Source organism: Camelus bactrianus, chromosome 10, assembly GCF_048773025.1.
Source record: "Camelus bactrianus isolate YW-2024 breed Bactrian camel chromosome 10, ASM4877302v1, whole genome shotgun sequence".
Lineage (NCBI taxonomy): Eukaryota > Metazoa > Chordata > Mammalia > Artiodactyla > Camelidae > Camelus > Camelus bactrianus.
In genome coordinates this window covers 16,829,726-16,849,854 of record NC_133548.1, presented here as the reverse complement: position 1 = coordinate 16,849,854, position 20,129 = coordinate 16,829,726, and the positions used below count along the sequence as shown (strand labels likewise).

The 20,129-nt window shown below is 42.9% G+C and overlaps 1 protein-coding gene across 2 annotated transcripts in view; it reads left to right on the top strand.

Moving 5' to 3' along the window:
- The window catches only part of EXT2 (exostosin glycosyltransferase 2), a 137,614-nt gene that overhangs the window by 81,409 nt on the left and 36,076 nt on the right, over positions 1 to 20,129 (top strand). For both annotated transcript variants that reach the window (XM_074372142.1, XM_074372143.1), the window contains exon 9: positions 13,404 to 13,593. In XM_074372142.1, the coding sequence (XP_074228243.1) occupies positions 13,404 to 13,593 (190 nt within the window). The remainder of the gene's footprint in view (positions 1 to 13,403; positions 13,594 to 20,129) is intronic.

Sequence of the window (20,129 nt, the reverse complement as noted above, 5' to 3'; positions counted from 1 at the left end):
AGCATTTTTTCATGTGCTTATTGATCATTTGTTTGTCTTCCTTGGAGAATTGCTTGTTTAGATCTTCTGCCCATTTTTGGATTGGGTTGTTTATTTTTTTCTTATTGAGTCATATGAGCTGCTTATGTATTCTGGAGATCAAGTGTTTGTCAGTTTCATTTGCAAAAATTTTTTCCCATCCCGTAGGTTGTCTTTTTGTTTTGCTTATGGTTTCCTTTGCTGTGCAGAAGCTTGTAAGTTTCATTAGGTCCCATTTGTTTATTCTTGCTTGTATTTCTATTGCTTGAGTAGACTGTTCTAGGAGAACATTTTTGAGATGTATGTCAGATAATGTTTTGCCTATATTTTCCTCTAGGAGGTTTATTGTATCTTGTCTTATGTTTAAGTCTTTGATCCATTTTGAGTTGATTTTTGTGTATGGTGCAAGGGAGTGCTCTAGCTTCATTGATTTACATGCTGCTGTCCAGTTTTCCCAACACCATTTGCTGAAGAGACTGTCTTTATTCCATCGTATATTCTTGCTTCCTTTGTCGAAGATTAGTTGACCAAAAGTTTGTGGGTTCATTTCTGGGCTCTCTAGTCTGTTCCATTGGTCTATATGTCTGTTTTTGTACCAATACCATGCTGTCTTGATGACTGTAGCTCTGTAGTATTGTCTGAAGTCTGGGAGAGTTATTCCTCCAGCCTCTTTCTTTCTCTTCAGTAAAGCTTTGGCAATTCTAGGTCTTTGATGGTTCCATATAAATTTTATTATGATTTGTTCTAGTTCTGTGAAATATGTCCTGGGTAATTTGATAGGGACTGTATTAAATCTGTAGATTGCCTTGGGCAGTGTGACCATTTTAACAATATGGATTCTTCCAATCCAAGAACATGGGATAGCTTTCCATTTTTTAAAGTCTTCTTTAATTTCCTTCATCAATGGTTTATAGTTTTCTGTGTATAATTCTTTCACCTCCTTGGTTAGATTTCTTAATTATTTTTCAAATCTGTCTTCCTGGTCTTTTTTTTTTTTAAGTGTTTTTTTTTTCCCTTATGTTTTCACTTCATTCTTTTATATCTTTATTCGAGGATGTACTTTATATTCTCCAATTATCCAATTTTGCAGTGATCTTATCATTTATCTACTACCTGTTGCTCTTGTTACATTGTTTCCTTATGTGTTTTATAGTTTTGGAATGTGAGTTCATCTTCAGTAAGGTTTTCTGTGGAAATCTTTGCCTCCTAGGGTAAGGGGGGATTTCTCCAGAGAGTTTATTCTTGTTTTTTTGCTTCTGCCATGTGTTCTAGAAGTATCGCAGATATAAATCACTTTTTAACATTAATTTTTCAGTGGGAGGTTTCCATACTGTATAAGGAGAGTCCATTTAAACACCAAACCTCATGGTTACCAGGGGGGAAAGCGGGTGGGAAGGGATAGACTGGGGGTTCAAGATTTGCAGATGCTGACTACTGTGTGTGGGCTAGATAGACAAGTTTATACTGTGTAGCACAGGGAACTATATTCAGTATCCTATGGTAACCTATAGTGGGGAAGAATATGGAAAGGAATATATGTATGTATATGTGTGATTGAAACATTATGCTGTACACCAGAAACTGACGCAACATTGTAAACTGGCGATCTTTCAGTAAAAAGCAAAAAAGTAAAAAAACACACCAAACCTCTCTGAGGGGTAGCCTCTGTTGAAAGCACCCCCAGCCCAAACTCAGGCTGAAAAAGATAAATGTTTTTCTGTTGTCTCCACATATGAGAGGGTGACTTTCTGGACCACCTATTTGCTGACTGTGCAGCTGGTAAGGATTCTGGAGTATGTGTAAGTCTCACTGCTAGCTCCCTGACTTCTGTGCCCAGCACCACGTCCCTCTTCCAACAGGTATGTGGAAGCCCCAGCCTCTGCATCGCTAAGCCCAGCAACAGCCTCCACCCCACTGAAGAACTGCAGTGCCAGCCAGCTCCTGTGCCCTCAGCACGCACTTGCCATTTTCTCTCCATTTCTGGTCCCTGGCAACTTCCCATTCCCTGAATATTTAAAAAGATTTTTCGTTGTATTTTATCCCACACTTCTTTGTGTCGTCTAGCAAGAGACTCCATCCGGTTCACCTCCCCACATGTATTGAACTCTTGTTCACTGTTGTCTCCTTGCCTGTTCTTTTAGCCCTGCAGGTTCATGCGTCACCCCCTCCACCTCCTTTTTTCCCCCCACGAGGAAGCAGAGATAAAACATAGCAGACAAAACACATACCTTACTGGAATTCCAGAGAAACTAAGAATTAAGAAATGACTACATTTTAGGGGTTGTTCTCCCCACTTTGTGTCAACTTTAATGGTGGTGTTACACTCCCGTCAGCTCAAAACTATACGTAAGGTTTGGCTTCTTGGTCATAAGTGTGTTGGTGCTTTGAGCTTGGATGCCACAGCTTAACTTAATTTTTCCCAAGAGTCTCTGTTTACCACGCTAGTGAAGTCTTCCTCCACACCATAGTGGACCTCTAAAATACACTCAGTAGGCCGCCAGCAAACATTTTTATGCCCAGCCGGAGAATGAGCCTCTTTTCCAAACTGAGTATTTCAGGTGTGGGATAGTCAGAGGAAATTGTGGATTTGTTTCACCTCTCATGAGAAGTAGTAGGTTCTCACCATGAACATTCTTGAACACTGGATTATAGATCAGTCTTGTTCGTTTGAATCAGGTAAGTTACTAGTCTTTTCTTTGAAGCACTTCTTTTAACTGTTTTCAGTATTAAGTAACAGATCCAGGGATGAGAAGTGTGTGTTTAAAGACCGTGTCTAAGAATAATCCGATCTTTTGCTATTAAACAGATAAACTGTTACTTTTAACATAATAAAATTATGAACCGATAAAATCAATGATGTTATATATTACATTTGCCCCTACTTTATTGTATTCACCATTTAATTGATTAGACAGTGCCTTAAACCATCTTACCATAGATATATTTAGTGAGATTTATTACTTGCAGACTGATATAACTCATGAATTATTAAAAACATCATCATATGGAACCTGTGCTTTCCTCATTCCAAGTTCTTTTAATATGGCTTATGTTGAGCCATTTAACTGGCTTCTGTCCATCCCACTGATGGAAGCCGCAGCCAGACTGAGGGCTCTTATAAATGATTGGCTTCCTTTCCAAGCAGGAGGAGGATGAAATGTCAACTTTTTCCTCCACTACCTGAAAAGCAATCAGTGGCAACCCATCCTGCTCTTCTTGACAGTAGTTTGGCTGTTATAGACGGGCGGGCGGGCATCTAGCCAAATGTGAATTTCACTGCTGTATAAAGAAGAAAGTTAAGTAGCTAAAACTCAGATAGTAGCTGGAATTTTCAGAGAGGCATTCAGATGGGTTTAACCTGTGAGCCTTCAGTAAGCTAACTATAGCTCAAAAATTCCTGAACTGCACGTTTTAATCCCTTCTTTCCTGGTGATGATCCGAGTAACTTGAGGTTACTTACTGAATCTCTCTTTGCAGGAATTTGCTCATCTGCAGGACTGGGTTTAGGGATAATGATAGCGTCAGAAGAACAGTGCAGTTAGCGACTGATTGCCAATTACTAATCAAGGCCACTGGAAAGGACATTTTAGAATCCAACCTGAGTTCAAGACCATTTATTAGCTTGACATTTTGCTTTCTTATCCCCTTGAAATTTATTATCCTTATCTGTAAAATGGGGATATTGCTTATCTCATCGGATTATTCTGAAATATTAATGAAATAATATATGTGGAAGCATTTTGTAAGTGGTGTGGCACTCTAAAAAGTAAAGCGGTGTTAGTGTAAGGCTGCTAGTGTAAAGCTTTATCACGTGGAAACGTGTATCCTAGAGTTAGATGGGACCCTAGAGGGGAAAATTTAAGTTTACAGAGGGTAGTTTTTTGTACCCAGATAGGTTCTGTTGTGTATTTTCTGTCATTTAATCCTTACAACCCAGGAGTAATATTCTGTTGGCTCCATTCTTACAGATGAAGAAAGAGTCTTACTTATTTTTAAGATCTACCTGCCCATCACCCTAGTTTATAAATGAGGAAATGGGGATCTGCAGAAGTGTGATGGCCTGTCTATTGCAGATTCTCAGTCCATCATTCCCTCTGTTGTAATACACTGCCATATTTCACAGTAATTGTTTTTATCTTGCACACAGACGACCCCCAAATTAAATAGGAAGTACAATAGCACATAATTAGATTGACAGTGTAAATATAGAAAGGGTTCTGTCACTGGCTTTATGCTGGATTAAATATGACCTTCCCAACTGAAATACTGAATGAACTATTACAAAGCCTATTGCTAAGCTGGCATGAAAGTAAGATATTTGTTGACCTTAAACAAAGTGAAACTAGGTGCCCTGGGAGGTAAGTGGTGGCCAAAGCTGGCTTTTGCTACAGAGATTTTGCAGGGACTGGTGACCTGGAGCCTCCTACCTGGTAATTGTCTAAAGTAGGGGACAGGGGAGCTGGATTGAAAGCCTGTGGCCTGTGCAAGTTGGAGAATATATCAAGAGCTTCCTGGATGAAGCCAGGGGAGTAAATGACAGCATCTTCAGTGAGAGGGTAAAGAAGAAGAAGTCTATATTCACCCTGGTTGTTGAGAATTGCATGCATAAGCCACCTTCACATGGTTTGTGGTGTAAGTTCGGACTACAAGTGTGGTCTGAATAAACCTTAAGAGGAGAATTTCATTGAAAGTGGCCCTGAGTTCATAGGGACCAGCAGAAGTAGACAGAGATTCTCTCTGGAGGAACTCATCTTCAATCTATGTCTCAAATAATTCTTACGAATAAAATGTCTATGGAAAATGAGCAGCTGACAGTTAAAAACCACAAACCTGTAAAGAAATAAGGCAGTATCATGAGTGAGAACCAGCAGAAACACAGCTGCAAGGACTTCAGATTATTAGATTAGGTTAGATTATTAGATTCAAATAAATTATTCCGGATATAGCCCAAAGGGTCAAGGAGATGGAAAATATGAAAGAGCAGTGAAGTGATGTGGAGAACTGAGGAACAAGGTCCAGCATATGTCTAATCAGAGTTCCAGAAGGAGGAGAAAGAGAGAATGGAAAGAGGCCCTTTTGAAAGAATAATAGTGGAGAATTTTCCAGAATTATCAACTGACACCAGACCTCAGATCCAGGAAGACCAGCAAACCACAGCAGGAGAGTCATAATGAAACTGCAGTGCACCAAAGGAAAAGAAGATCTTCAGTCCATCCAGAGGAAAAAGACAGAGACCAACAGTGAAAATATTTGGCTTTCTGAGTTGGTCTTTGTGGCTCAGTTTCTTTGGACGTACGAGTTACAGTACCTGTTCCTCCAGTCCATCTAAATGTGGTTAGACTGATTCCAACGCCACCATATGGAAAACTTATTTATGAACAAATTATTGAAAGTACATTGTAGGAATTTTAAGTTAATAATTTGCTATCTTCCTTAGTTAAGTCTGTAGCACTAAGAGGATTTCTAGCCTTTGATTTTCCTCATCTTCCATCTGTCTGTTTAATGTAAAGTCAGTGAGATTTAGCCATCAATGTTATCCAGTGTTTTTCAGTTATTTTTTATAGATGGATGAATGAAAGACATAATGCAGCAAGTAGACTTCAGGCTTGTCCCCGAATCTCTTCTCTTTCAATGTAAGAGAGCCTGCTGGGGGACATCCTTAGGTCTCTCTAATTCTCCGGTTTCCCAAGTCAGTGCACGCCCAGTGGAGTGTTGGGCTGCAAAGTGAAGCTAGAGAGGTTTAATGGTTAAGGCAACATGGGCCACATTACTGATTGCTCCTTTCAGATCTCCCAGCAGCCATTAACATAAATATCATCTCACCATTTTGGACAGGGGACACCACCCTTGTGCACGTTAGTAATATGATGCTAATGCTTAACCCTTTCATGGTTCTCTCAGCTTCAAAGGCCTTGCCCTCTATCCATTGATAGGGAGTCTGTCTGAACCCAGAGGAAGAATGAAAGGGTTAACGCCGTTTGGTTTTGCCCTTTGACCACTTCAGGATGAGAGGCATGATGAAATACTTTTCAAAGTCTTCAGTGGAAACACATCATGCATAATTGGAGCAAAAAAGAATAAATCAAAGCTTTCCCCTCCCCCTTTTAGTCTGGTAATTCATAATTGAAACCACATTGATGTAAGGGTTGATAACTTCAAAACAACCAAGAAAACTGCCCTTTCTGTCAAGGTAGGGATAGGTGAGGCTACTCGTAACCAGGGGCTCAAAAGCTTCTGTGTAACAAGCCTGTCCTCTCCTCTTTTCCTCTCTCCTCTGACGTCTCACTTTTCTGCTCAGGCAAAATACCTTCATTTAAATCAAACATGGGTTGACTCAAATATCTGCTTAGTTCTCTTCTTGTCACATGAAGTTATACACAGTGACATCTTTAAAAAAATCTCTGATATGGTGAGTAATAGGGATTAAATTTTGAATCATGCTGCTTTGAGCTTGATTTCTCCTGTCTGGAATTTGGTTGGTTTAGGTTGAAAGAGTCCTGCAGTTGGAATGGAATGTGGTTTTCCTCGAGGTTGATTTTCTAATCCTCAAGTAGTTCCAGCAAGAACATTTCAGAATGTTTAGCAAAGGTCGTGTACTTCCTGGCTTCCTCCGCTTTCTGTATGGTGAGTAACCTTGGCCGGAATGGTTTCAGCTTGGCTCATATAGGACTCACGCAGGAAGCAAAATGGGACTGCAGGAAGGGCCCAGACAACTTCCTCTGTGTGAGATTGCCAAAGGTATGCCGAGTTAGTTGAGTTCGAATCCCTTTCCTGAAGGAGAAGACCCCTTTGAACTGGCGGTTCACTTTCAGCCTGGTCTCCCAGGGCCTCTCCTTCGGGGAACCCTGACCCCTGAACCCACAGCTCCCTCTTGCTGGTCTGTTCACTACTAGTTCATTTGCCAGGGCTTCCCAGAATAAGCGAAGTGATGTGAAAGAACTTCTGGAAAGCGGGCGTGATGATGGGACAGCTGCCGTGGCTCTGGCAGATTTCTCGTTGCAGCTTCCATAGTAGATATTTGCTGTAGGAGTGAGGAGCGAAGCAGAAGCGTGGATGTGGGATGAATGAGGCATTTGGGCTCAGTGCTGATGCACACTCTCCTCTCGGTATCTCCTCCCACCTCCAGCGAGCAGCTCTTCTGAGTGTACCTGAAAGGTGCGCTGAGAGCCGAGGTGCCCAAGGTGCAGCCACAGTAGCTGGGCTTCGTCTTTTCTGCGAGTCCCTGTTGCCGGGTGCCTGGTTTCATGGCCTGTTTTGCCATGATGGAGATTTAATCAGGCAACGGATTTAATTGCCAGCGTTGTTTGCCTTTTCCCTGGCAGAAGTCAGAGCCTTGAGTAAATTATGGAGGTTTAAATTCACTTGATTTCCTGCAGAAAGTGAGGTCAGGAGGTCGCAGACTGTAGACACTCTTTGGTCAGCCAGCAGGGGGTCAGTTCTTAGAGGCATTTCAGAGGTGACTAAATGCCGTTTTTGAAATGTCCCCCAATCAGTGTTTTTCTCTGGGGGTTGGTTTGTTGACCTTACCCCAGTGGAGTGGAGCGTCTGCGGGAAGGCACACACCCCGGCGAAGGCTGCCTTCTCCACGCTGTCATGGGCTCCACAGGGACGTGGGCTCATGTCTGGGGAGGGAAGGCAGACGGCACAGAGGCCCGGCGGCAGGTCAGCATTTCCCGTTTCTGACCTCCTGAATAGAGCATCAGGGTAGCCACGTTAATGCATCAGTAAAGCAATACTCAGCAAAAGAAAGTTTCAAAAGAAATCAGCAAAAATTAATCACAAGACTCCCCGAGAAACTTTTGTCATACGGGCTTTTCATGACGTGGCTTTAACCCGCCTGACTCTGAGCTTCCCCATCTCTACTCTCCTTCCTTCCGCCCCCAGCCCTGAGCCCCGGGGGGCTCTGTCCCTGTAGCACGTGCTGCTCAGTTTGCCCTTTGGCTTCTTTGGCCAGTGGCCTCCCACTCAGCCTCGAAGACTGCTCGAGGGTCCCTCCTCACCTCCTCCAGGGAGATGCAGGTGACACTGTGGACCTTCATGTGCCCACTGGACTTTGGGACCTTGTTTTAGTCCTTGTTATTTGCATTACAATGTATCTTTTTACCTAGCTGTCTTCTCTACCAGATGATGAGCATTTTGAGGGGAAGGAATTTGTGTGTCTTGGCATCTTTACCACTGTTCTAGGCTTGTGGTTTGTGCTCAGATGTTGGCTGAATGAGCGAGCACCAGAAATCATACTGGTGGGAATGATTGCTGAGCTGCTAATGCCACTGTTTTAGCAGACAAGAATATGAATTGGAGCGAGCCAAAAGTTTTTTTGTGTCTGCTTTAAACTACCGTTCATGGAGGCCTGTGTTGAGCCCTCTGCTAGGGGCTTGTGTGCATAATCTCATTTCATCGTCATCACCCTAGGAGGTGGGCACCACCATGCCTCCATTTCATAGGTGAGGACTCTCATACCCACGGAAGGAGCCTCACACACCACAAAACTAGTAAATGGAATGGCAGCACCCCAATTCAAACTCCGAGTTAAATATCCTAACCCTACACTTCTTCAGACTACTTCCTTAGCACACTAGGAGTGTTAGTAAGTACTTTAAAATGAATGAACGCAGTTGAAAATCATTTCAGAGCTCCTGATGTCGCTCATTTGAGTGCGCATTAACTGTTCACACTGGCACACAAAGAGAACGGGAGGAACGGGACCCGGACCGTTTGGGTTTAATGTGCTCATTTCTGAACAAGTTTTGTTGAGCAGCACCAAGCCCCGTGCTGGGGACTGGGCGTTAACAACAGCTGTGGCTCCTGACTTCATGGAGCTTTCGTGATAATTAACATAAGGAGTAGGAAGGAAAAGAGAAAAGCCTGAAAAGAAAACCGGTGTATTTGCAGAGGAAGAAGCAGAGGTAGAGAATCCAGGTAAACCAGGACCTCAAGGCATGATAAGGTAAAGGCAGAGAGGAAAATAATTTCAATTTAAAATCTTGATGCTAGGAGATACTTCACGATTGCTGAGCCTACTCACACCCCACTTTTGAGACCCTCAGAAAGTAAATCCCGGAGAAATTGCTGTTCCCACAGGATCATCTGTTGGCTACGATTGATCAAATGTTTGTACCTGTCAGGCACTTGCATATCTTACTTATTTACTTTCATTCACAGCCTCTAGATTGTTAAGGAATAGTAAGTGCAATGTTAATAGTTAAGTAATTATTGTAGTAAGTAATACTGCCTAGAAAAGTAGTAGTAGTGTCGTGATCTTATAGATACAGAAACGGTAGTGCCAGAGAGGTTAAGCGGTTTGCCCAGGTCACACAGCTGACGGCTGGTAAGTGAAAGAACCTGGGTTCAGGTTAAGGATGTGTGATTTCAAAACTGACCCCAAACATGCTGACTCACTTTTCGCAGTCATTCACATCAATCCTGGTGGTATATCCTACAGTAAAATGTCAAGCTTGTAACACAGTAAGTATATGCTCAGCAGCCCCCGTGTTGCCTTCGTGTTCATCTCAACGTCTGTATTTTATGGGAAAGCACTGACAAGGTTTTGGAGCTCGTTACGCCCTGTTACATGTCCTGTCTCCCTGTATGCTGCCTTTTCTGCTTCTCCGGTCTCCAAGCCCGATTTGGTATGCAAGTGAGTAGAGTGGAAAAATTGAACAGCGAGTCTAGTTACTGCCCGCTTCCCACCCAGCCGTTCCTCCGTCTCCTCCCCTGTCCCATCACCATCCACTTCCCGAATGGAGCTGGCATGTGGGATGAGACCAGATCTGTTGTCTTGCCAGGGACTCCGTTCCTTCTCCCTGGCAGCGCTGTGAAATCGGAGCTGTGATGCCTTTCAGGGGTGCCTCGGTTTAGGTTCCAAGGGATTCATCTTCTGAAACCAAACTTTGCATCTCTCAGGGAATTTTCCTCTCCTTTTAATGCCGTAGAGGCGTGCAACTCTGCTGGCATTCCCCACTTCTCCCGAAGAACAGACCTTATTTTGTTGGAGGTTTAATAGTTTTTCCTTCTGTGTTCGAGGTGTATTTACCTTTTTAAATTTATGTGCTCCCTTTGTGTCAGTGTTATATATTTGGTGTGTTTTTATTCCATGTATTCTCTGAAATCATAGTTTTGGGGTGGGCTCTTACTTGCCCAGATTTGATTATCAAAGATAAAGAAAATCTTCAGCATTTTTGTCTCAGGGAAGAGCTAGAATCAGTAAACTGGGAGTTTCCCATAGTCCCAGTTTCTAGAGACTATAAAATGGTGATGCTTACCCCGGACTCTGAGTAGGAGGGCATGAGGAGGGGCCACGAACCACCACCACCCTGGGGTTCTGGAGTCTGAAGGCCTGGGCTCTTTCCCACCTCTGTCACTCACAGGTTATATAACCTTGAACATCATTCACTATTTCTTCCCTCCTTTCTGGACTGGAAAAGTAAATGATTAGACACCATTCACTGTTTCTAATCCTGTAGTTTCATCATCTGTAAAATGAGAAGAATAGCTAGCTGTCTTGGGGTTGTCACGAGGCTCAAATGAGATAATATATGTAAAACACAGTGCCTAACACTTAGTAAGTACTCATAAATCTTTTGATTATTTCAACATCACACATTCAATTATCTTGCACACTTCTTTTAAAGAATCTTTTTTTGTTGTTTCTTTTCTATTTAAAATGGTGGTTTTCAAGCATAAGGGTATTGTGTCGGAAGGAGTAGAGGAGTGGGTTGGGTGGTGGTGGCAGGGAGACCATGAACCTTGGGGATTATTGTGACTTAAGCACAGGGCTACTTCCTGACTTCAGTTTCCACATAAGTCAAGAAGCTGTGAAGAGTAAGATTGGAGTAGGAAACAAAAAGGTGTTCCTACAAAGGTCATCAGCTGCTAAGGTACAAATACGAAAATTCAGGCACCTTCCTAAGACGACAGTTTAATGCCAAAGCGTGATGTCATGGAAACAGAAAGTCAGCATTAAGAAAATAGCCTTTCCTATTGTGTCTCTTGATTGTGAAATCTAATTATGGCCTGTTGTGGACATTTTGGCTTTAATATCCTGATTACATGAGAACTCCAGGAATCCCATAAGTTCCCACCCCATGTGTATTCCATGTGTTTGTGTACATTTCCTGTCCCACACTGTTACATCTGGCAAACAGCTGTTGTCATCATGTGGCGATGGGTGTCCATCAGTGATACAGATAAGGTTGATACGGGTGGAGGGGAACCTTGGAAATCCCAGAGGATGAAAGACTCTAGGGAGTATCAGCAGCCAGAATAACAGACAGGACATTTCATATTCAGCCTCCTTCTGGCAGAGATGGAGTTAGGTGCTGGGCTTTTCGCACAATAACATATGAGTGTAAATGTAATTAATGCCCCTGAATTGTACACTTAAAGATAGTTAAAATGGCAAATTTCACATTATGTGTTACCACAGTTTTTAAAATTTAACAACAGAATATACCCCAAGTCATTATATACTTTATGTACATTGTATAGTATAGGAATTATATCTCAATAAAGCTGATTAAAAATAGAAGAATGTTTTAACAGTCTTTGCCTGTTCTCGGTACAAAAATATTTTTGCTTACATTGCTGCATTGAAAATTACTTGATATTTTAAAGGTAGCAAAGACATTAAATTTTCTTGATTACTTTTTAAACTTTATTTTGAAAAAATTTAAACTTATAGAGAAGTTGTGAGAATTATACAGTGAACTCACATGCCCATCACCTAGATCCACATATTTTATTTACTCTCACTCTTTTTTCCCAGTGTTCAGAAGTGATGTGCTTTGCTGTGGTTTTTGTTTCATTTTTTTTTATTGTTTAATTTTTAAAAATCTTTTAAAAATTCAATGTACTGATATGTATTTGGCCCTTTGAGTCTAAAAATTTGCATCTCATATATTCTGTTCTGAACACTTAATTTCTTTGGTAGTTTTGTTTCTTTCATGTTCTATGTTTTCTTTTTCAGGAGCCACCTATTAGATGGATGTTGGACCTCCTGGATTTTCTCATCTTTTCTGTCCTGTTTTTCATCTCTCTTGGTTCACTGGACTAGAATATGCTATCTTTATCTTTCATTCTTGCCTTTTAAAAAAATTCTAAGGTAGCATATTTTTAATTTTCAAGTGTTCTTTCCTGTTATTTGATAGATCTTTTAAAATAAAAATAGCAATTTATTCTTATTTCGTGGATGAAAAATTCTTCTTTCTCTGAGGATATAATTTGTTGTTGATGTTTTCATATCCTTCTGCTTCTTTTATTGTCTCTGTTTCCTGAGTTCCTGTTTTTCTCTTTGTTCATTTGCTTTCTCTTGTTCATGCTGAAGATGTTCTTGAAATGTCTGATTCTAGGATCTGTCTATTATTAAGAGGGAAGCACTAAAAACCTGATCAGAAGTTCTTTGTTTAAGGGAGTGTGTTGTCCAGAGGACTTTACTGTAAGATGGAGCTTCGCTGTAAGATGGCGGAGCTTCACTGGAAGATGGTGGGACTGCACTGGAAGATGATGGGGCTTCACTGTTAGATGATGGAGCTTCACTGGAAGATGATGGAGTGGCATGTGAACCACATGGCTGCCAGTGTTTTGGGAACTGGAGGGGGAAGAAGGCCATAAAGCTCATCATTCAAAAGATAGCCTTTAAATGCATTTCCCTCTCATCTGTGCCTATGTTTCCACATCTAGAGTTTCAGTTTCCTCAGAGAATAAACCTCCCTTCTCTAGCTCAGGCATGGAAGGAGAATAGTTTTCTGGCTGAGTGGGCAGGTGTCAGGAAAGGCTTGTGCCCTGGGTCTGTCACTGCTTCTTACACATATTTTAACCGATCCTCCTGTTTTCAACCCCATCTTCTTACCTCGCAAGGTCCCTCCCAGCGTGCTTACTGAGCCTTCATGGGGTAACATTTGGGACCTGTTTGCCTTGTTGCCTCCCTGCTTTTATACTTGGGTTTCAACTCTCACTCTCCTGCTGTGTCCCCACATCTCTGGGCCTTGACAGTTGTTCAGAAACATGTTCACGCTGCTCATCAGCTGCTGTCTCTGTTCTCATTTCATTGTCCGGGTTGATTTATGTCTTGTATCTATTAACTGCCTCTTCAGGTGGGGTTGGGGGAAAACGGAGATAAATACACATGTTTAATCTGCCATGTTTAACTAGAAATCTCTTCTCAGCTGTGGAAATTCTCTGTTCCTTATTCAATAGTATCAATCAATCAAAGAGAGTCAGTACAAGTTTGAGGAGGGGAAGATTTGAACAGTTGTTTAGCTCTTGGATTGGTCGTGGTAAAAGCCACCAAACCCCCCATGTTCGCATTTAGAGATGATGCTGGGCAGGAGGTCCGCCTCGTTGTTACTAGGTCCTTCTCTGACCCACATTAATCTGTTCTGTTGCAGAAGTGGGGCAGTGTGAGCAACCCACTCTTCCTCCCACTGATCCCCCCACAGTCGCAAGGTTTCACAGCCATCGTCCTCACCTACGACCGAGTGGAGAGTCTCTTCCGGGTCATCACTGAAGTGTCCAAGGTGCCTAGTCTATCCAAGCTGCTAGTCGTCTGGAATAATCAGAATAAAAACCCTCCAGAAGGTAAGAAGAGTGGGGAGATGTATGCTCAGGAAAGGTCTGGTTTGGGGCCAATTTTGAATGGCCAGAATATTTGCGTCCCTTGTTTTAAATGAATTTTCCTACTTTGGCAACCGTAATGCCATTTCCGAGGCAGCGTGACCCCAGTTTTCTCAGTTGTCTCATTCTTGTTCTGGGGTGGCCCGTTTAACTCTGAGCCCGTGGCATGCTCTGTAGCCACCAGTGTTTGAGGGCTTAGGAATCAATAGGATCAAAGGCCATCAGCCTTGGGAAAACAGATCTCAGCCTCCTTCAGCCATGTCAGCTGATCTGTTTACATGAAAACTCAGTTTAAAAGGCATTAGTTTTCTCCTTCCTTATCTCGGCTCCGATACTGTGCCCTTCTTCAAAAGGATGGCCTCACCTCTGATGGGGAAAGTCAGCAAAGCGTGCCCTCCCCAGGCTTGAATCAGTCCCTGAAAGTGAGTTCCCACTGGTTCATCCTGGATCACTTTGTTCCTTGCCTTGTCCACCCCCGTAATCTGTTGGCTGGCAGCTAGGGTTGAGGACTGTTTGATTAATTGGATTTGTTTTTAATTCAGGACGCATAGAGTGCGTTCCACCTGCATTTCGTTTCTCATTCAGACCGTCTATTACTGATCCTAATCCCAGGGACTTCAAAGCTCCTGCCCTTTATAGCCTATTAAAGCCAGGAAGTTTCTGATGGATTAGAGCAAGGAATGAGTTTGAAGTTTGTAATGTGCACCACTATCACCGATAAGGTCTAGTTTATTGCCTGACAGTAGTATCTGCACTTTTTATGACTGTTCCCTTTTAATTGGTTATACTGAAGTCAGGATAGTCAACCCTGGAAACTCCCAGTAGTAGGTCCATAGTCTAGGCTGGGAGAAGAACATACTTCTGTCTGCGAGGCAGCTCAGAATTTAAATGCCCTCCTGAGACACTTAAAAACTCTTATTTGGTGGGACTTCTGGTTCTCTGAGAGAATCAATATTTTCTTTTTAGATTGAGGGAGTCACAGTTTAGTAAACAAAGTAGTTATTTTAAATGAAGGCCTATATTATACCCTAAAACACACAGCTTTTTAAAATTATTATTAACTATCTTTATGCTTAGTTTTTTTCCTCCCAACATCTAGTTTTCTGAATTTTTGTTTTGTTTTGCTTATTTGACTCTGAGTAAAGGAGAAAGAAAGGGAGAGAAGAAAAAGGAAGGTGTTGGCACCAGGCACCATCTAAGCAGGAGGGCAGAAGAGACTGACAGAAGGGAAGGAAAGCGGGGGGGGGGGGACAAAAAGGAGCAGTGCAGGGAGGGTCGTCGGAGACCCAGTTCACGGCCCCTCGCCTTTCCCCAAGTGAGGTGGATTGGAGGTCCTGCCTTGCTGATTCTCCCCTCATTTGGAAAGGAGGGGTTGTGTTTTCAGAAGGAAGGCCGTGGGTCCCTCTTGCACCTTGCTGCACATGCTCCTGCAGGCCGAGGCCACCAGCTTTCAGAGGGAGCTCCCCACCCCCGCCCCCAGCCTCCTGCCAGACAGGCAGAGTTCTGGGGCTAAATGCAAAGGAGACTTCTCCTTAGAAGCCTTGATTAGGCACTCTGGGCTTAAGGTGAATTACTCACTGTGAATCTGAGTCACTTCTTTGGGGCAAGTGTCACTGCAGACTATGAGAAAGCAGAACTCTTTTTCTTCCTCCTTGGTCTAAACCCCTATACTGGTGTAACTAAAAACAAGAGAACAAACCTAGGTTTTGGAGCTGGGTGTTCAGTTTTCATTTTTGGTACACCCTACTAAAGTATAGTGGTTAATTTTATGACCAAGAGTTTAGTTTATTTTTGAAATATTTTGGCTCTAGGGAGGAAAGAGAGCCCGCAACTGATGAGGCCCAAATTTTGACACGTTTAGAGACTGGACCAGCTTTTTTCTAACAGTGATTTTCAGGTCAGGGCTCTGGCTCTGGCGATGTAGTTGTTTGGGGGAGAATGTGAACCATGTTTAATCTTCTGTGGGATGTTTGTTCAGTTGGTAAACGGGGCTGTCAGTTCTGGCCCTCACGCCAGCAGAGACATCTGATTTTTCATGTACAGCATTAGTAACATATATATTTTTTAAAAAGCAAGTCCAAGGCTTTGAAATATTAGAGGCAAAAGTGATGTTTTTCACTTTCTCTACATTTACTAAAATAAATATTGTGGTTAACATGTCTGCTGCTGGGAGGATTAGTGTAGGCAGAAATCCCCCCCCCTCCCGCCTTTTTCACTCCAACCCAACCAAATATTTTTTTTCTTTTTGGTTACATTTAAGCCCAAATTGCTGGGCTTGAAGTCTAAGTAAATACTTAGACTAGGCAATAGAAATTTCCAGCGAGCTTTCGTCACGTTGGTTTTGAGCTCTGTCAGAAGAAAAGGCAAGCCACTGCCCTCCTCCTCCCCAGCTCTTCAATTTCCAAACTTGATGGATATAGAGGTTATTTGGCTTGGCCCCTGGCCTCACTCTGAAGGAAGCTGTCACATTGTACGTTTTAGATAGGTTTAACTCAAGTCTTCTGTTTTAACTGATTTCAGTTTTAAATTTGAATTGATCTCAGGACCATGGGCCACCCCCTGAGCCCTGCCCCAGCTTCAGAGTATGACTTTCATGGTTCTTAGTAGGTGAGATGGGATTGCTGAGCATCCAAGATGGTCAACTCAGAAGAGGAAACAGAAGTAGAAGCAGCAGCTCCCTTCCTTCTGAACTGAATTCTGGGACTGTGGGGAGTGAGGGTCATGGGGACCTGCTGTACCCCAAGCAGCTCAAGCACTCCTGGAGTGAGCTCAAGATTTTTATGGAGATAATCTGATTGTTTATTTTGAGGATCTGTGGTTGTGTTTGTGACAGTGATCTCCAGGATGGCCTTGGGGTCATGGTCAGTCAACCTGAACATTTTGTAGTACCTTTGCCAAGCTGGGGAAGAATTCTCTTTGCTCACGTCTCTCTTGGCATCCAACTTGGAGAAAACCATTAATCAATACATATTTTTAAAAAATCCTTAACACAGGGAGTTCTTTTTCTCCTTCAAGCTGGAATAAAGTTCAAAACTGTAAAGGTCAGCTGGCTCAGCTGTTTGTTTTTCATAAATTCGGCAATGTTTTTGAGAAATCTAATTTTCCAGACTACTTTGTGTGAATGGAAGGTGACATTTCTGTTTTGCAAGGTACAAATTCACTGATGAGACACAAGCTACAATTCATGCTGTTCCATATAGAATTTAAAGGATTAAGGAAAAAGACACCCCATCTGGGCTAAGCAATGGAGTAAGAGCCTGAAGATTTCTAGCTATGAACCCTTTCCTTCTGCGTCCTAAGGAGTCACCTCATATTCTTTTGTCTGTACCTCTTCAGGTTGTCAGAGAAGTGAAAGTTCCTAAGACTTCACAAGAATCCGTTTGTGAAGATGAGAATGATGCCATGTGATTATAACTGAGTATCGTATACCTTTTCTATCCGAGTAATAGGCACTGCGCTAAGTGTGTCACACATCAGGTATTGTCTCTAGTCCCTGTGACACACCTGCAGGGAAGCGGTTATCATCCCCATCTTACAAAAGTGAAACTCAGATTAGTTGAGTAATTTGCCTCAATCACAGAACTGCAAAATGGCAGAGCCAGAAATAAACACAGACCTGTCTGGATCCAAAGCTCATGCCTGTGCACTGGGCCCACTGGATCTATTCAAGTTGCCATTTAGCAGGAGGGAAATCATCGTGCTTCATCAGTTCTCTGCTTGGGATTATGTGGATGAACCAGGTCCTTATCAGGGGCTCAGGGAAAGGCAGAAAAGTAAATCTATTCTTTGGAAAATACTAATGGAAAGGGAAAGAAAGCTGTCTTCTGTCTCACCTGTATTTTTCCTTTTTATCTCGTGCTCCTGTCCTACTTTTAAAAACAGAATCAAAATCCCATATCAGAATTATCTGCTTTAGGGCAGGGAGTAATTACAATGCATATTCTTTGATTGCTGCCCTCTTATCCCTGTCTTCCACAGAAGGAATACTAAAGCCTTAGAAAATGGTAGTTCCCTTTTTTAGAGGCTTATTTTATTTGAAAATGTGAAAACAAGAAACTGGGAATTCCATTTGGAATCCTGTCTTGTGGTAATGATGGTTTGTAGACAGCTGGACTGTTGAGATGACGACGCCTTTTGCCAAACCTGACTGGCTATCAAGGCCCAACTCAGAACAGGGGAAGGTAATCACTTTTCCAAAACAGCCATGATTCATTCTGCATTTCCATCTGCACCTCATATCATCCTCTTTGGCCTTCATCACTCTCTAAAACTTCCCCAACAAGGACTTTCCGGAGGCAAGTTAGTTCTTTATGGACATCGTCCCGAGTAATTTGCGGGGTATATGAGGGCGAAGAATGTGGAATGCTGTCTGTTGAACATGGTGTGCACACTCCCCAAGTGAAAGTCTTGGTCTCCTCCAGGGTGGAGGAGTCTACGCTTAACGCAAGCAGCAAGCCTGTTTTCTGTACTTATTGCAGAAAGAGGGGCCGTTTGTTGCTTTGTGAAATTAACATGGCAGAAGTTCCATGTTCTTTTGTTTCATTAGTATGTTAGGTTTTCATAGTTCTAGAGGATTAATGGCAGGATTCTGTTCATCTGGAAGTGGTCATTAAAGATATAAACCAAGGACATGCCACTGGATCATCAGAGTAATGTACCAGACCTAACATGTACCGCTTTGCCACCACTGCCTAAGATTCAAAAGCAACCTTTGGTCTGTAAATAGACGCAGATTTTCGAGGAAAAGTTCAGCTGCGTTTGGTGGGCGCCTCCCACGTGCCGGGGTCTGTGCTGCTGCACATTCGTGTTCATTCTTACACCTCCCCTGTGAAGATAGTGTTACTAGTCCATGTTCATCATCGAAGAAACAGGTTTAGTGATTGGCTTATTCACGATCACATGGCTGGTAAGGGATACACCTGAGATTTGAAGCTCTTTCCAAAGAGTGTTCTTTCTATGAAATGTTACTGCCTTATACAGTCCTAGAACCTCAGAGGCATCTTACTCGGTCTCTAAAGTTAGTACAGTTCAAGTAAAAAGGCACATTGTGTTGCTGAAGGCCTTTCGTTCCGTCAGAAAATTCTTACTTATTTTCAGTCTAAGTCAATTTCCCTGTAACTTTCACCTAACCTTTGGTCACGATTCTAACCAGAGAGAACAATTACCTTCTCGTCTGATAATCCTCCTGTTATCCCTAGTGTATTAGGCAAGGTCTGGGTGTGAGACGAACCACATAGTAACTTGAACAGGGGAAGTTTAATATAAAGAACTATTAACTAGGAATAGGAGATTGGTGACTAACTGATAAAAGAGTTCCAAAGACCCCAGGAAATAAATCTGCTGAGCCCCTTCCTCATCTGGGTCTGAGTTTCAGACCGGATTGGAGAGAGTGTGGCTGTAGCCCACTGCGTAGTGAAGTTTCTCAGGTGCCACAGACCAAGACTAGCAAGCAAGAAACCAGCCTCCCCCTTGGATACCCGTGGAATTCAGCAGGAAGCTGGCCAGGGTGTGTAACTGGACTTGCTGGGCTTCGGTTCTCTCGGAACCACCCATGAGGAGAAGCTCGGCTGAGCTGTTGCTGAGGGGTCTGCAGAACCTGCTGGGAAGCTGCCTGCGGAGGTGCTGTTGGACTCACTGGGGGGCATGGTGGGGTGTTTACAGAACCTGCTGGGAAGCTGCCCTTGGGGGTGCCACTGAAACTTGCTGTAGAGAAGTGCCACCAACTCCCTGCCTGCTGGTCAAGTACCAAAGAAGCAAGTAAAAATGGCACACCAGAACCAGGAAGAAAAGCCCCTTTCCTCCCAAACTGTCCCTCCAGCGCCGTCTACTGACAAGGCTCTACATGGTGCCAGATGGCAAAGGGGGAAATGGTTACAGGGTCTGGTTCCAGTGTCACCAACAGGGCCATGAAGGGTGAATTTGAAGCTGAGAGACAGTACGTCGGCACGTCTAGTTTCTTTGAGCACTCTGTAGAAATCCTGGATTCAAGTACCTGCGCTAGCATAACTCCTCATGAACTATCTTCCAGTTTGTTGGTACTTCTCTGCTATTGTGATACCCAAATCTGTATTCAAGGCCTAGTACAGAGGTTCCCAAAGTGCAGTCCAGGGACCCCTGAACATCCCTGAGGTCCTTTCAGATGGCCTTTCAGGTGAGGTTAAAATTCTTTTCATAATAACGCTGAGTCGCTTCCCTTTCCCACTCTCGTTCTCTCACAGTGTGCAGTGGAGGTTTCCACAGGCTGCACGGCATCGATGGAATGTGTGCTCGTGTGGTCTTGGTTTTACATTTTCCTTCGTTTTAATTTAGAACACAGTAAACTGTGTGTGTGTGTGTGTGTGTGTCCCACATAAATAAAACCTCTTTGGGCTCCTCAGCAGTTTTTAAGAGTAATTTAAGACTACAAAGGAGTCGTCACACCAAGAAGTTCAAGAACTACTTGTCTAATAGGTAGAGCTATAAATTCCTTCACTTTAGATAATACCGTTTATTCATGTTTT